The following is a 17622-nucleotide window of genomic DNA, read 5'->3' as shown; positions in this document are numbered from 1 at the left end:
GCTCGGACTCGCTTTATCATATTAATTATTACTTTGTGTCCCTGATCCCATGCCTCACTGTTCGCCAGCATGGCTGCGAACAAGCCACTAGGGCTGAACGGACTGCTTGTTAAGTCCTTTAGCTGCTCTCTCTCCGCTGCAAACCTGGAGCTGTGCATTAGCAAATGCTCTGATGTTTCCTCACCATCGGTGCAGTACAGGCATTGGGCTGACTCTACGTGCCGGAACCAGAGTAGATAGGCCCGAAAACAACCGTGGTCCGTGAGGAACTGGGTTAGGTGGTAGTCCGTGTTGTGTTGACACTCTGACCATACCGCCAGCTCAGGGATAAGCTGGTATGACCACCTCCCCCGTTAAGACGTTTGCCACCTGCTCTGCCACTCTCGCATCAGCCGCCCGTGGGCCTCTAGCCGGGTTGCGGCATGAGTCTAGCCAAAGAAGTAGCTGTGACTGCAGCCTTCTTGCCCGCGTATCCCGCATGGTTCTTAAACAATAGCCTGAGGTCTAGCATAACACCCAGGTACTTTAGTCCCAGTATGCACCCAGTGCATAAAAATTTTCAAATATGACTTTATATTAGAATAATTGTCATTAGAGTATTCAGCGTGCGACGTGTGAAAAATATAAGAAGACAATGATTCTTCGGTGCTTATGTCCGCACTTCGTGCTTCAAGAAATCCATTTTGCAATAAACAGATTCCATATTGTAACGAACTGTTTTCTTAGTTCCTGCTCGCTACGAATTGCAACGGCTAGCTCAGAGAGTTTGTTGGTTCGTCCCACCAAATTTATGATTTGTGTGATTGCCCGACCAAGAAGAAGACAGAGATTTAGATTAAAACCACCTTTATTCAGTGACACTCGCTGAAGAGAATCCTGCGACCCTCGCCGTCGGATGGGCGTCGTTGCTCCTTTTCCGTCCTTCCTTCGTCGTCCTGCGTCGCTTTCGATGGCGGATCCGTACCGGCTCGCCTTGGGCTTAGGAACCACCTTTGCCGACCACTGACTCCACCGTCCCATCCTGCGTATGCCAGGCACTCGTCGCCCTTGCCGAAGGATCACCTGCGGGCTCGACCGGGGCTTAGGATGTTATGGGGCAGGGTGTATCGTCCGAGAGATAAGCTAGCGCTCCTCCCCGAACCACCTTTGCGACCACTGACTCCACCGTCCCTTTCTGACCACGCTAGGTCCTGGTGTTCGCTTGTCCTCCGCTGGTCCTTGCTTGCGGAGATCCTCTTTGGATGCTCGCTTCGACGTACTTGCACTTTCGCTTGTTCGCTTCACTGTGTAGCTCTCCACGCACTTCTCGTTGACTGTCTGCCCGTGCGGCGTACTTTCTCGCTGACTGTCCGTGTACTCAACGTACTTTTCCCGATCGACTGTGTGGCTGTATGGCTCTCCGCGCACTTTCTTATTGACTGTCCCGAGCTGCGCCTGCGCCGTCTCTTATATAGGCTGCGGGAATCCCGTTATTTCCCTTTTAGCACACGGCTCGCTCGGGTACAAGGTCCAAAACATGAACCGTTAGTTCACAGTGCGTCCTCTTTGTGCTTGTCCAAAGTCCGCACCGTTACCGTTCGACCTTTGTGCCCTTGGCTGACTCGAGTCCAAGGTCCAGCGCGGTACCGTTATTTCACGGTGTCTCCGCTTTGCCGGGGTCCAAGGTCCATCATTTGCCGTTTGACCTGACCGCCCTGGACCCCTTTCGCATTCCTGCCGCCTTCTCCGTTGCTATGCCGATCTTCTGCACCCGGATTTGTGGGGAGTTTCAAGACTCTTCACATCTCCCCCTTTCTTCGGAGGTCTTGAAAAGGATATTGCTTCCGGCGGTCCTCCGCTTTGGTTCCTCCTCGCCTAGGCAGCTTCCTCGATCTCCTCTCGTCGACCCTGCGCCCTTCGTTCTCAGCCTGGCAGTCGCAGCTTATTAGACCCCGTCGTTCAGCGTCATGACTTCGCATCTTGAACATCCTTGCGCCTTCCTGATCGCAGCCTTTACGTATCAGCCTATTTGACCCTGTCTTTCAGCATATCGAACTGTGTTGCTCCGGGGTTGCTGGCCCTGGACCCAAGCGCCCTGGAGGCCCTTCTGCGGGGATCCGACGATGAATGCCCCTGCATGCTCCGGGCTGCTGCCCCTGGCCCCAAGCGCCCTGCAGGCCAGCTTCCTCCTCGTTTCCGCGAATGCGGAAGCCTCGCATCGACTTGCCGGCCCGCGTGCCTGGCCCCGCGTCCGTTTGCTGGCCCGCGTGCCTGGCCCAGCGTTCGTTTGGTGCTGCGGATGACTTCGCACCCTTTTTTTTTAATGTGAGCTGTGTTGTGTCCTTGTCCTCCCATGTCCCAATCAACTCTTCGATTCTCTCTGTTTTTTTTTACTCTTTTATTGGGGCACATATACCCTAATTTCGCCGCCGCCTTTAGTCGAAACCGCTGGCCGTCCAGCATGAACTGCTTGGCCCAGCGGTCCTTATGCCGTCTGCCCGCCTGGGTCTCGGCCTCCTCGACCACCTTTGGTGACCACTCCGCGCGTTCTATCTCTCTCCACGACTTCTCATTCAATGACTCCTGCCTGCGGAGGCAGGGTCGCTGCGGCGGCTGTCTAGCCTTGGGGCACGACTCTTGCCGCGCAAGTTTTGGTGGTGGCGGTGCGGGCCACACCCACGGACCCTTCTCCGGGTTCTCCGCCGGGCTTTCGTCCTCCGTCCGGACGAGTACTCGCTGGTCGCGCGCTCGTTGCTCGACCGGCCTCCAACAGACCGCGCCCACTTCTTCCCACACGCGGGCCTCCGGCGTGTCCTCCGCTGGTGCGGGCCACGTCCACGTCACCGTCTGCTGGTGCCACCGGCGGCCGCCCATGCCGATCGTGCGCAGCGTCTGCGCGACGTGCGCCTGATCCACGTCCCAGGACTGTTGCCGCTCGCACCGGGGCCCCTCCTTATCCTGGGGTGGCGGTGTCGGTGTGCGCGGTGGCGGCGGCGTGCGTGGAGGTGGATGCGGCTGCGCCGGCGGCGGCAGTGGCGGCGGCTGTGGCTGCGGCTGCGGCACCGACGTCTGTGGATGCGGCAACTCTCGTTGTTGTGGCACCGGCGTCGGTGGCTGCGGCTACTCCTGTTGCTGCGGCGTCGGTGGCTGCGATGGCGTCAGTGGCAACGGTGGCTGCGGCTGCGACGACGCACAGTGGCGCATTACATACAGATACTGAATTTTAAGCAAATTGTAGATGACACCGGATCGTTGCGGATATCGCATTCGACAGGTAATAGTTCAAAAGGGTTGAATACAAAAAATAATTCAAATCGGTTCAGTATTTTAGAAGTTACACGTGCCCTTTTTGGGTTGCAAAAAAAGCAGGTATTTTTTGTAGAAAATTCGGACTTTGCGGTAGATTTTTAGGTAAAATATGTAACCGACAGGCTTGGTTATGGCCTCTATGGAAAGGGTCATCAAATCTCGGTAAATCCAAGGTGGAATAAATGTATAATATTCTTTGCACGTGCAGGCATACCTGTTTTACCGAAGTACTAATTTTTACCTATTTTTCAACTGTGATGGAAAACAAAAGATGGGATTCTACCGGATTCTGGGTTTGGCGTATGAGGTGTTGTTCTTGAATATATTCTTTATCATAATCAAACGAGATAGGGTCCCCCCACGTCCCACCCCGAATTTCCCAGGCAAAAGATACGTAAAAAACGCGCGGCTTAGTGCAAATTCTGCTACAAGCGCAGTACGAAATTGTATGGCGGGCATACATTTTTTCCTGTATTGGCGGCTTGCTTTTCAATCCCTGACTTTGTAATGATTTTAAATGAATGTATATTGATTAACTATCCTTCAAAAATATTAAATGAAGTAATATTGAATGATTATTTTGAATAAAAAATTGGTGATAAAATGGCAAAAAAAAAAAAATAAATAAAAAATGTTTATTTATTTTATTGCTTTTCAAACATTAAATATGTACCATATTCGCATTTTCAGAGAAAACAAATGAAAAGTATTTGTCAAAATTGGATAAAAATTGAGAAAACTTTAATTTTCGACTATAAAATCTACTATTTAAGTGGTCATTGTATGACCACTTAATCGAAAGGTACTAAAATTACCTTACCGCTGCGGTATGCCATCCTGGCCCTCGCGATCTGTCCTTCTTCGTCCTCGTCCGAGGAAACCTCCGGGGTGACGGTCTCACCCCCGATGTCCTCCTCACTCTCCGATGAGAGGGACAAATATGTGATTGGCCCCTCGGCCACCGCCTCATCCTCCGACAGATCCATGTCGGGCACCTCCTCCGGATCCTCCTGAACCGGGGATGGGGATCGCGACAGCAGGGGTGACGCCAGAAGCTGGAGATAGGAATCAGCATCCCCACTCCATATCGCTCCGGGCTGTTCTCCAGTGCCGGTCTCCAACACCTCCCGGTTATTCTTCGATACGCGTGCTGCCATTCTGCCGACTTGATTATGAAAGACCGACTTTCGCTTTTTCTGCCGCGACGAAACCTCGGTTTTCCATCTGCTCCTTTCTGCCGTTATTCCGCGGAGCCTGTACCGGTAACGGGATTCTCCTGTGTAGCTCTCCACGCACTTCTCGTTGACTGTCTGCCCGTGTGTCGTACTTTCTCGCTGACTGTCCGTGTACTCCGGGTCCTTTTCCGATCGACTGTGTTGCTGTATGGCTCTCCGCGCACTTTCTTATTGACTGTCCCGAGCTGATTTCCCCTTTTAGCACACGGCTCGCTCGGGTACAAGGTCCAAAGCATGTCCCGTTAGTTCACGGTGCGTCCTCTTTGTGCTTGTCCAAAGTCCGCACCGTTACCGTTCGACCTTTGTGCCGTTGGCTGACTCGAGTCCAAGGTCCAGCACGGTTCCGTTATTTCACGGTGTCCCCGCTTTGCCGGGGACCAAGGTTCATTAGTTCCCGTTTGACCTGACCGCCCTTGACTCCTTTCGCATTCCAGCGATTCCAGGATTTGTGGGGAGCTTTAAGACTCCTCACAATATTTTTATTTATTTTATAAATTAGAGTAGATATTTTGTTGGATATATTGCAAAAGGATCCAATTGCTATAAATGCAGATCGGTAATTTTGAAAGAAACAGAGCATTTAACAGCTCCATCAAAGCTTTTTATACATGAGAAAAACTACTCGATGGAGTCGGACTTTGGAAAACTAAAGGCACCATCTGATATATTTTTTAATATTTGTAAAATACACATTAAAGTTTTTGAAAATATTTTTAAAAATAATAAAAAACAAATGTGTATAAAATAATTTATTGTAGATCAATGCATTAAGTGTACAAATGAAAGTAGTAATTTCTCATTATGGTTTCATGTAGATAATTAATGTTATATGCATAAAATAGATCTTTTAAACAAACTTATAAAAGTTTTTCTGTTTAAACATTGCAATTGGACTGTGATTGCTGATAGACAAAAAAAGCAAGCTAAACTTAGCATTTTATCTCATAAATGAAAAAATGAGTGATAATTGACGACAACAAAAATTAAATATATATATATATAAATTTTAAAAATATTATAAAACTAATAAAAAGCGAGGCAATATATATTGAAAAGCAATAGTTAGAAAACTAGCTTAGTTGGGGAACATGGAAATGTTTTAATGTGGAACATTTAAACATTTCAAGTCGACTCGACTGGGTACCGATTATTACATATATTACATAATAATTATCAATATAAATATAAATATGTAAACGGTAGCTAATTCGAGCGGCGATTTTATCAAACGAATATTAAAAAAACTTCTTTTAAACCATAATAGTTTTTAATTGAAATTGACCAATACATTAATCAAATTCGTTTCTTAGATCAAAATTGATTTCGGCCGAAAATCGTCTTCTAGCAGAAGCACGCACACATACACACTATCTCCTTTAATGTTTTTACTCACCCAAGCAAGACAATTATATTTTTAGATTTTTACGCTCTCAATTTTAGCCGAGCGAAAAGAGAGCAATTTTGGTCGCCAGCAAAACAGTGGCTGCATAGTGCAAAACCAATGTATGGCTGTTACGCATCTTGTTATTATAATGTCTTTGGTAGAACTGCCTCGGTCTTGTGCGCCGCGATTGCCAGCCCGGCTTTCTCGAGCCAGATGATAGCAGCTCCATTCGTGGCGTTACATTTGTCCTGTAGGTCTGCGATTGTTTTGGCGACTGCTGTTATTGCCACATCGTCGCGCAAAACAGTGCAGCTCTACTCCCTGGGGTCTGCTGATGCCCAGGATCCCATTGTACATGATGTTCCACAATATCGGTCCTAGTACAGATCCTTGGGGATCACCTGCCGAGACTCGGTATCCCTTTGCGCTAGCTTCCGTATCGTACCACATGACCCGGTCCCTGCAGTAGTTGCGAACGACTATCCTCAGGTACTTTGGGATCCCCATTCTGTTCATGGCTCCGAGTAATACGGGCCATCTAGCGGTGTTGAAGGCGTGTGAAATTCCACGCATCGGTGAGAAAGCCAGTTCCTGAACGTGGAAAGCGCTGCAACACATACTGCTGCTTTCCCTGATTCGTCTGGGATCATGGAGGAGTGTCCCCATCCTGTGGCGTAAGGATCGCTTATGAGCATGATGTCTACATTGCGCTCCGCCGCAGTCTGACCCAGAACGCTCTGGGCAGCTGCGCAATGATTAACGTTGATCTGGGTTACGTTAATTTGGGCGAGCATTGTGATGGCTCCTTTTAAGCTCGCTCTGTTGGTCTGGCTCGCAAAGCTGCTTTCGGGTGATTTTTGTCCACCTCGTCGCTGTAGATTAGGCATTTTGGTGGTGCAACACACCCCTTTGCCTTGTGCCCTCGCTCTCCGCATTGGAAACAGCAGTTCAATCGCCTTGCAGGTCGCTGCACGATGTCCGTAGCCCGGACACCTGTAGCATCTCGTGTGCCGGACGTGATGCGACATCTTGACCATTCAACGGTTACCGTGCCCCGTTTTAGGACCGCGATCGCATCGTTCGCATTCATAAGCACTGAAGCTATCTGCGTACCATCGCGCATCCTGCGAAGGCCCCTGATCTCCTCAGGGTTTAACCGTATTCCCTGGAATTGGGTGACCAGGCAGTTGTGGAGCTCCTCTGCTGTCGTAGCCTCGTCCATTCCGCTACAAGATAGCGCAATACTCTGCGCACCTGTACGCACCGAGGCCATTTCTTTGAGCGTCTCCTCAAGATCGCTTTTAAACTTGTGAACACTTTCCGCGGCTTTTCCCTCTATTTCCAGCAGCAGCTCACCTTGCTGAGTTCGAAGTATTTTGCGAGCGTGTTTGCCGAGTTCGCTAAGGCTCGGGTCCGATTTTAGTTTCCGGAGCATCTCTGTGTAAGAGGCCTTACTCGTCTTCTTCGCGATAAGTGCCTCTGTCCTTTTACGCAGGCGCTTAGGCTTCACCTTGGTCCACTAAGCGCTCGTGCCAGCGCTCTTGGCGAGCGATGCATAGCTGGCCAGCTTGGGCTCCTTTGTGCCGGTTGTCACCTTATTTCCTCCTTGGATACCAGCCATCGTGTTGTTCGGCTTGGGAGCCTGCACTTTGGGTACTTGCCCCTTTAGCACATGCGCCTTTGTAGCCTTTTTGGTAGGCTTTTGTGCCTCCGTCTGGATAGAAACGCTCGCCGCTGGGTCTCAAACGCCGATAGCAGTTGTTGATCTTGCCATTAATCCTGGCAAGAATGCTCTTCAGGTCCTCGTAATGGAGTGCCGCGATTAGGTCCGAAGACCGGTGTGGCGATCCAGCTGGGGATCAATAGTGTGTGGTTGGGGAGTTGTGGATGTATAATGGATATGTTACTCCCCCATCCTTAAGAAAAGAGCCTGTCCTCAGGTGTTTAGATTAGGGTACAATACAGGGGTATTGGGGGTATTGGGGGTAGTATTGTCTGTTTCAGGACTGATTTTTGAATTTTACAATTTGCATTTGGGTTATAGTTTTATATTTATATATAAAGTATAATAATGCAATTATAACAAATATGATTAATGTTTGGATTAATTTGAAATACATAATTCGTCTAATTGTTTTGTTCGATTATATCTTTTGTCTGAATGTATTCGAGTGGTTCAAGTTACATTATTGTTGACATAGATAGTTTGAGTATAGTCTAACATTGTGTTGGTAATTAATATTTCTTCTAATTGAACAGAACAATTAAATGTTTTTATCATGTTATCGCCTTCTATTATAGTTTCTCTATTGATACAAATTTGGTTTAGGATAGTCTTGGGAAGGTTCCAAGTTGTAAGTATATTAGGCTCTACATATTTTATTTCAAAATCAGAATGTGTTTTACTTTATCTACATTGTGTTGGGACATAATTTAGTATACCAGTTATACATATATTTATAACCAAGCTTTGAGAACTTGCCGTGTAAGTTTAATTATTGTGTGAAAAATATTTGTCATGTATTGTGTCGGTTAGTATGTTACTTTTTTCGTCTAGGTATGGTATTATTTCAAAAACTGGTGTTTTGATTATTTCTCTTGGAATGTGGGATATTATCAGGATTTCATTCGTATCAGATATAAGCCAAGCTAACATTTTGATGATAAGAAATTTTTTAGTATTGACGTGAATTAATGAATCATGTTTAAAAGTTTTGGATTTAAGATACCTAAGCGTGTCAGTTGAAAACCTAGCTCTATGTCTTCAATGTATTCAGTGATTTGCTGTATGTTGAAAATTATTAATGCTATCATTTGTTCTCCTTCAAAGTTATGATTTAAATGATTAGTCAATTCGATTACATGATTAATGACTTCTATTACGTGGTTGAGTTCACTTATTTGTATATTATTTTGAGAGATGTCGGCAATTTGTTGTTGTAATTCTTCTTTATCTTCTTGATCTAAAGTACCGAATAAGTATTTGTAAATTTTTCCCATAAAGTTAAGAAAACCGCGTTTACTACGTTTTACAATTCTTAAACCGTTCATTTCTCTGTTAAGTTTTTCTACTAGATACTAAATTTGTGGTAAGTTATTAAAAGGCTGAGTTTGTTTGATAAGTTCTTCATAAGTATTTTCTGTTTTAGTTAAGTTAATAGATAAGTAATGATATTCGTGGTTTATCGGTAAATCTATTGATCCGGTTTGAAAGATTAGGTAGCCGTTTTTGGCCTGGATAGGGGTTACTTCTAGGTATTGTGTGCTAATTGTCGATAACATGAGTATCATGCTCGGGAATTCGACTAATTTATTGTTATATTTTCCTTTATTAATTATCTTTTTTTTTCTTTTTAAACTTAGATTTATAGTGTATTATCTTTCTACCTCTATTTGTTTCGAATGTTTATCATCTGATTGTTTTAAATTTCTTGTCTTTTTGAATGGGTTAGTTGTGTTTGATCTAACTAGAGGGGGTTCTCTAGAGTTTGTGTCTATGTTAAAGTCTTGTCTATTTTCATTGAGTTTGTCAATTTTGTTTACTTTATTGGACTGAATAGGACTGAAATTATTGTTATTATATTTTCTTTTATAAATTTTCTTTTTTTCCTTTTAAACTTAGATTTATAGTGTATTATCTTTCTACCTCTATTTGTTTCGAATGTTTATCATCTGATTGTTTTAAATTTCTTGTCTTTTTGTATGGGTTAGTTGTGTTTGATCTAACTAGAGGGGGTTCTCTAGAGTTTGTGTCTATGTTAAAGTCTTGTCTATTTTCAATGAGTTTGTCAATTTTGTTTACTTTATTGGACTGCATAGGACTGAAATTATTGTTATTATATTTTCTTTTATTAATTTTCTTTTTTTTCTTTTTAAACTTCGATTTATAGTGTATTATCTTTCTACCTCTATTTGTTTCTAATGTTTATCATCTGTTTGTCTTAAATTTCCTGTCTTTTTGAATGGGTTAGTTGTTTTTGATCTAACTAGAGGGGGTTCTCTAGAGAAAGCGGAGTCTTTGTAGGCTTTTATTTCTATGGGTTTACCCATATCGTTGAATATGTAAAATAATACGTAATAATACGAATACGTAAAATAGCTCTTTTAGCTTCAAGCCAATCTCTACTGTTTACTTCTATCAGGGAGGCGAATTTAGAATAAATGTCAAAACATGATATGAATTGTTTATTAAGTAAACATCCATGACATACTTGTCTCTGGGAATGAAGGATTTTGGGGTTGTTTCAAGGGTTAATTTTGTGTTTCTATGTTCAGTTTTAGCGATGTTAATGATTTAACATTCGTTTATGATATTTTGGATAAGTTTTTGGTAATCAGGGTAATAGTAAAGTGCTTTGAACTGAAGTTTGAGTTTTTTTATACCAGGGTTTAATAATTCTTCATGGGTTTTTGAGAACGATTTCTTTAAAATTGGCGTATGTTTGAATGTTAATAGACATTAGTTTAGTACTGGTTTTCATAGTTTTAGTGAAACTGTCGGGACTTATGATTTGAATGTACGCATTTTTAAAGATTTTAAAGTCGATTTCATTAGGGAAGTAAATAACACTTTTCTTAGTGCAGAAGTATTCTTTAATAGTTAAGATCGTGTTCATTTAAAGATCTGCTTGCATAGCAGATGGGTTTATGCTCTTGGGATAATACAGCACCTGTATGCATCTGTTGTCAGAAGTTAGGGTATATTAGGATTGGATCGGACGTGATGAGTACTTTTAGTCTCTCAAAGGCGGACATGAAATCATTATCTTTTGTGTTAATTACTGCTCCTTTCTTTTATTTGAGGGTCATATGTTTTGCTATTTTTGCAAAATTGGGAATGAACTTACGGTCAAATCCGCAGAGTCCAAGGAAAGATTTTATTCCTTTTGTGGTTTTAGAAATAGGGAAATTAACAATTGCATTTATTTTGTTAGGGTTTGGTTTTATACCGTCTTTTGAGATAATGTGACCGAGAAATTCTGTTTCTTTCTTCAGAAATTCAAATTTATCAAGTTGTAATTTTAGATTAGCTGATCGTAGTTTATCAAATACCCTTTTCAATGACATTATGTGTTCCTCCAACGGTGGAATATATTATAATATCATCTAAATAAACTAAACAATCTTTATAATTTAAGTCTTCTAGAAGATTGTTCATGCAGCGTTTAAAGGTTGCTGGTGCATTTTTCTGACCAAAGGGCATACGAGTATATTCGTAATGTCCATGTTTTGTTGAAAATGCTGTTTTGGATATTGATTGCTGGTCCATTTGAATTTGATGGAAACCTTTAGCTAGATCAATAGTTGTGAAGTATTGACAGCGTCCAAGCTTGCCTAATATTTCATCCATTACGGGAATAGGGAATTTGTTGTCAATGGTTATCTCGTTAAGACTACGATAGTCTATGACTAATCGAAATTTTGGTTTACCAGAAACATCGCTTTTCTTTGGGGCTATCCAAATTGGAGAACAATAGGGGACTTAGATTTCCTAATTATTTTTTGTTCTACCATTTCGTTAATTTGCTTGTTGACTTCTTGATCAAACGCTTGGGGGTATTAATATGGTTTTTTAAAGATATGGTCTTCGTGTTTTGTATGAATAGAATGTTTAATCGTACTTGTGTCAAATTTTGTACTGAATATCACTGCATTCAAGCAAAATGTGGAAAAGTTTCCATTCTTGGGTATTTAGATGTTCTAATCTGAATACGTTAGATTCTCTTAACTCTAAGGCGTAGTTAGAGGATGTTACTAGTAGGGCTTCTTCTATGTAAGGGGTAATAAGAGGGTCTTGGACTCTTCTGGGTTAGACGATCTGGGGCACTCATTGGTGATCTTTGACGCATCTGGTTTAAAGTGGGGTTTCCGCTTAATTTTCCGGAGGGTTTTCTCATTTTCTCCCGGAGGATTTGGTGTATGTCGCGGATCGAATATTGTTATCGATAGGCTAGTTAGTATTTTTAAGAAGTCCGAATGTGGAAGGATTTGTAAGCCCATATGTGTCTGGGCACATTGTTTTTCGCCATTGTAAATTGCCGGGAAAATTAAGCTTTCATTGTCGTGTAAGAGTTGGAGGACACACTGCGGTGAGCTAATAAGTTAAGTTAGTTGCAATTGTGAAACATTGAAGTCTTCCAGAATAAAACGTGTTTTACTACCACGGATTAGTCTGCCCTTTCTTTCGGGAACCAATGTGTAGAGTAGCCGTTTAAGGCAACTCCAAGTGACGCACGACGACAGCCTTTTATTCGCAGTCCTAGGGCGACTGCAGGGGCAACTTGCGCTGGAAAGACGGTTTAGACGGCCAGCTAGAGAGTTGCCGGAGCTGGAGTGACGGTTTAGACGGCCAGCGAGGAGGATTTGTGTGAGCGCAGCCAGCGCTACGTACCGGCAGAGGAGTCGCAGCCAACGACATAGAGGGACGCAGCCAGCGTCGAACGCCGATACGAACGGGTCGCAGCCAGCGACAAGGAGACGCAAGAAGCGTCATTTGTGGAGACCGCAGCCAGCGGTCAGAAGGCGCAAAGAGCGCCAAGCATCCGTGGCCGCAGCCAGCGGCACGAGGCGTCAGAGACGCCATTTTGGACGCGTAGAGGCGCCGCCATTTTGGACGCGCAGAGGCGCCGCCATATTGGACGCGCAGAGGCGCCGCCATTTTGGAGCTGGGGAAGATACAGCATTCCCCCAGGAAGAGTGCCCGGCTGAACGGAGGAGAAGCCACCCCTATAACAACAGGGAGTCAGCAGCCAGCCAGTAATGGAGCAGGAACTCGGACGCGGGTGAACATCACGGCGGCGTCGATTCCTTGCCCGGCCACTACGGTGACTACAGTAGCTTCCCAACCTAGAAGTACTGCTGTCACAGCTGCGAGTTCAGTACCGGAGGTGAACCAGCCCCTCGCGTTGGAACTCATGGAGAGGATCGCAGCGTTGGAGAGGGAGCTGGAGAAGGCTAGATCCCTGGAAAGTGTGAGCACCGCCAATTGCGCGCCAATCGCAGTTGGCCCAAGCGCAGTTGGCGCCAACAGTGGAGCGTCGGGGCGGCCGCCATTTTGGAGCGACCAGCCAATACCCACATCTAACGGAGAGGCCTTACATAACGGGGTCGGGTCGGTGCCATACAACGGTGACGGTGCGAGCGGTGCGGCCTGCACGCTGCCGCCATCTTCGAGTGGACCGCCATTGCTAACGACTAGCAACTATTTTGTGGAGCCACTGTGTGCAACAGGCACTGCGCAGCCAGGGCATGGACTCGTGCTACCGGGCGTGAGCATCCACAATGCGGCAACAGCACTTGTCGGATCCTACGCCGCGACGACGCCGATGGGAATCCAGGGAGCATATGGGCCAAGGAAGCTTCCGGACTTGCCTATATTTGGAGGGCAGCCCGAGGAGTGGCCGATCTTCAGCTGTGCGTTCGTGGAGACGACCCGAGCGTACAACTGCACGGACCTGGAGAACAACCAGAGGTTGTTAAAGGCGCTGAAGAATGAAGCGCGCGAGGCAGTGAAGGCGCTATTGATTCATCCAGTAAATGTCAGCGCCGTGATGGAGCAGCTGCGCTTTAGGTTCGGACGACCGGAGCAGCTTATACGCAGCCAGCTCAACAACGTGCGAGAGGTGCAGCCAATTTCGGAGCACAATTTGGCGAAGATCATTCCCTTCGCAACCCGAGTGAGTAACCTCGCGGCCTTCTTGCAGTCAGCGAAGGCGGAGCAGCACCTGGGGAACCCAACCCTCATGGAGGAGCTTGTGGCCAAGCTGCCAACGAGCAAGCGAGTGGACTGGGCCAGGCATGCTGCAACGATTGCGCCCTTTCCCACTGTAGTCCACTTCAGCGCGTGGCTACAGGAGTACGCAAACGTGGTGTGCACGGTTTTGGACGTCGAGGGAAAGGAGCCGAGGCGTCGACTTCTACATGCAAGCGTCGACCATAATGAATGCGATCAACAGGATGATCGGCATGGAGGTTGTCTCATCTGTGGAGGACAACATGGAATATTGAACTGCAGAGAATTTATTGGAGCCTCGCCACAGGAAAGGTGGAGCAATGTGAAGAGGCATCGGCTCTGCTTCAAATGCCTGCGAAGCGGGCACACGGCTAGATCCTGCTATACGCAAGGTGAGTGCCAGATTAATGGATGCCGAAGGGAGCATCACCGTCTGCTACATGGTGCGGACGAGGAGCGAAGGCCGCTGCAGCGAGGTGGCTTCAGACGCCACGAAGGGAACCAGCAGCCAGCAGTTTCCAGACGCAGCCCGGCCAGGGACCAGGAGAGGAACCAGCAGCCAGCAGTTTCCAGACGCAGCCCGGCCAGGGACCAGGAGAGGAACCGGCAGCCAGCCGTTCCCAGCAACAGCCTGGAGAGAGGAGCTCCGCGTGAAGCGGGAACGCCCATGCAGAGGAATTTGAGCTGCGTTGACGCCGAAGGAGGCCGTCTACTGTTCCGTATACTGCCGGTTTCGCTGTACGGAGCGGGGCGAATGGTGGATACGTATGCTCTCCTAGATGAGGGTTCCTCCGTCACGATGATCGATGACGAGCTACGAAAGGATCTTGGAGTGCAAGGAGAGCGTCGGCAGCTACATATCCAATGGTTTGGAGGTAAGGCAACCAGAGAGCCTACCAACGTGGTGAGTCTGAAGATAAGTGAGTTGGAAAGCCCACTCGCCATGTATTGAAAAACGTTTATGCCGTTTCGAATTTGAGTTTGCCGATGCAGACATTAAGCCGACGAGATGTCCAGGGCGTGCACAGGGATGCGCGACTGCCGATGAAGCCTTACAGCAACGTGGTGCCGAAGCTGCTCATCGGCCTGGATCACGGACATCTGGGGTTGCCATTTAGGACGAGGCGGTTCGCTCGAGAGGGACCGTATGCGGCCGCAACCGAGCTGGGCTGGGTTGTGTTTGGGCCTGTAAGTGGGCAACCGACCACGCCGTCACCGAGGTCCTGCCTACTTGCCGTGCCAGTGGATGACGCGATGGAAAAGATGGTGGAGGACTACTTCGACATGGAGAACTTTGGAGTGAAGCCCGCGCCGCCGGTCGCAGCCAGCGACGATGTTCGGGCCCAAAGGATACTCGAAGACACCACGGTGAAAGTGGGGCGTCGCTACCAGACGGGATTACTCTGGAAGGACGACCACGTTGTGCTGCCACCGAGCTATGAGATGGCGTACAGGAGGCTGGTCAACGTCGAGAAGAAGATGAAGCGCAACAAGCCGTTGGCGCAGGAATACGATCGGATTATAAAGGATTACGTGTCTAAAGGATACGCGAGGAGGCTGCAGCCGGAGGAGGTCGCGGTAAGGAGCGATCGCCTATGGTATTTGCCACATTTTGGTGTCGAAAACCCAAACAAGCCCGGCAAGGTACGGCTTGTGTTTGATGCTGCAGCCAAAGTTGGAGGAACCTCGCTAAATTCGGAGCTGGACAAAGGGCCTCAGCACTATAAGCCTTTGCCGGCTGTGCTCTTTCATTTCAGAGAGGGAGCCGTCGGAGTCTGCGGTGACATCAAGGAGATGTTCCACCAAGTGCTGATCCGACCCGAGGATAGATGTTCCCAACGATTCCTCTGGAGAGATGGCGACGACGAGAGAGATCCGGATGTCTACGAGATGAACGTAATGACGTTTGGAGCAGCCTGCTCGCCGAGCGCTGCGCATTACGTGAAGACTATGAATGCCCTGAAGTATCGGGATTCGGATCCGAGAGCGGTCAAGGCCATCACCGACTACCATTATGTCGATGACTACGTGGACAGTTTCGCTACAGAGAGCGAGGCTATCAGCGTATCTACCCGAGTGAAGGAGATACACAAGGATGCTGGATTCGAATTATGCAAGTTTTCATCCAGCTCACCCACCGTGGAGACGGCTTTAGGACCTGGTCGAGTCAAGAGCGTCGGATGGGGTGAGGCTGAAGAGAAAATCCTCGGAATGCGTTGGCAAGTAGCAACAGATGACTTCAGATTCAACGTGAAGTATCATCGAGTGCCAAGCAGCGTCCTGAGTGGAGATCGAGTCCCTACGAAGAGGGAATATTTGAGCCTGGTGATGTCAACGTTTGATCCCCTGGGATTCCTGTGCTGCCTCATGGTTACAGCGAAGCTGCTGCTGCGAGAGATTTGGAGGCAGAAGATCCAGTGGGACGAACCACTACCGGAGGAGTTAGGCAAAGCCTTTGCGATTTGGCGCAAAGAGATGGACGCCGTGGGACAGTTCCGATGTCCGCGCCATTATTTTGGGCGTGGAGCAGTCCGGGCCGTAGAGTTGCACGTCTTCGTGGATGCTAGTCAGGCAGCATAAGCGGCGGTGGCCTATTGGAGGGTCACATATGAGGACGACGACGTGAGTGCGAAGACGAAGTGTGCCCCAATGAGAACGATGACGATCCCACGGCTGGAGCTGCAGGCAGCAGTTCTTGGAACCAGGCTGATGAACACTGTCAAGGAGGAGCACAGTGTGGTCATCACGGACCTGGTGTTATGGACGGACTCTAATACGGTGCTGAGATGGATCGGCAGCACCCACCGCCGGTATAAGCAGTTTGTTGGCAACCGAGTGGCGGAGATTTTGGAGTCGTCGAAGGTTTCCCAGTGGAGATGGGTGCCTACAGCCGACAATGCGGCTGATGATGCGACGCGGTCGCAGAAAGGAGTCGACCTTAGCCAGGAATCAAGGTGGCTAAGAGGACCTGCATTTTTGAGGCAGCCAGCCATTCCTTCCAGCTGGCCGGGGCCTGAGGAAGGAACTGAGCGTGTTCCAGATGCCCCTGATGAAGAAGAGATGCCCAGTGAGTTTGCATTAGTTGCGGCAGACGATTTTGTTATTCCGTTTCAGAGATTCTCGAGCTTCAGTCGCCTGGTGAGGACCACAGCCTGGGTCCTACGGTTTGCGCGCTGGTGCCGCAAACAGCGAAACGAGCTCGAGGAATACGGCCTTACTGCAGCAGAATGTAAGGCCGCGGAGAACCTGTTGGTCAGACAGGCACAATTGGAGTCGTTCCCCGACGAGATGAGGTCGGCGGAAACTGGACAGGACGTCGCTAGATCGAGCGACATTCGAGGGTTGGTGCCCTACCTAGACGAGGACGGGATTCTGCGAGCTTACGGCAGAATTGATGCCGCACTGTGCATGCCGTACAGTGCGAGGAGGCCCGTATTACTGTCACACAGGCACAGTCTGACAGAGCTGATTGTGAGAGACTTCCACGCCAGGATGAAGCATCAAAATGTGGATGCTACGATTGCGGAGATCCGGACAAAGTTCTGGGTCACAAAGATGAGGCGTGTGATGCGGGGAGTCATCTCATCGTGCAACGAGTGCAAGTTGCAGCGAGCGCGGCCGATGCCGCCGATAATGGGACCCCATCCGGAAGACAGACTGGATGCGGGTGGATGGCCATTCAAATACACAGGACTGGACTACTTTGGGCCACTGCTGGTGACTGTGTCCCGTCACAAGGAGAAGCGTTGGGTCGCCTTGTTTACGTGTTTGACGACAAGGGCGATTCACCTGGAGCTGGCGCATGACCTGTCGACGGATTCCTGCATAATTGCGATCAGGAACTTCGTCTGCCGTAGAGGGCCAGTATATAGACTGCGCAGCGATAACGGCAAGAACTTCGTGGGAGCTGACAGGGAAGCCAGGCGCTTTAGTGACGTATTCGAGATGGAGAAGCTTCAGAGTGAGTTGTCAAGCAGAAGCAT

The 17622-nt window shown here is 47.6% G+C and overlaps 2 protein-coding genes across 2 annotated transcripts; one reads left to right on the top strand and one right to left on the bottom strand.

Annotated features, from left to right (window-relative positions):
* Positions 1 to 406: 406 nt before the first annotated feature.
* On the bottom strand, positions 407 to 4445 carry LOC122625805 (hepatoma-derived growth factor-related protein 2-like). Its single transcript, XM_043805856.1, has 3 exons — positions 4104 to 4445; positions 2374 to 3048; positions 407 to 523 (listed from the first exon to the last, which is right to left on the bottom strand). Exons 1-3 carry the CDS (start codon positions 4443 to 4445, stop codon positions 407 to 409), a joined length of 1134 nt encoding a protein of 377 aa, XP_043661791.1.
* An 8376-nt stretch (positions 4446 to 12821) lies between these two features.
* Positions 12822 to 16219, top strand: LOC122625804. The gene is made up of 2 exons (XM_043805855.1): positions 12822 to 14543; positions 14633 to 16219. The coding sequence occupies exons 1-2, from the start codon at positions 12822 to 12824 to the stop codon at positions 16217 to 16219; spliced, it is 3309 nt and encodes a 1102-aa protein (XP_043661790.1).
* Positions 16220 to 17622: the final 1403 nt, after the last annotated feature.

Source organism: Drosophila teissieri, unplaced genomic scaffold (assembly GCF_016746235.2).
Source record: "Drosophila teissieri strain GT53w unplaced genomic scaffold, Prin_Dtei_1.1 Segkk7_quiver_pilon_scaf, whole genome shotgun sequence".
Classification (NCBI taxonomy): domain Eukaryota; kingdom Metazoa; phylum Arthropoda; class Insecta; order Diptera; family Drosophilidae; genus Drosophila; species Drosophila teissieri.
Note: the sequence above shows the minus strand (reverse complement) of the source record. Positions and strands in the feature narration are given on the sequence as shown.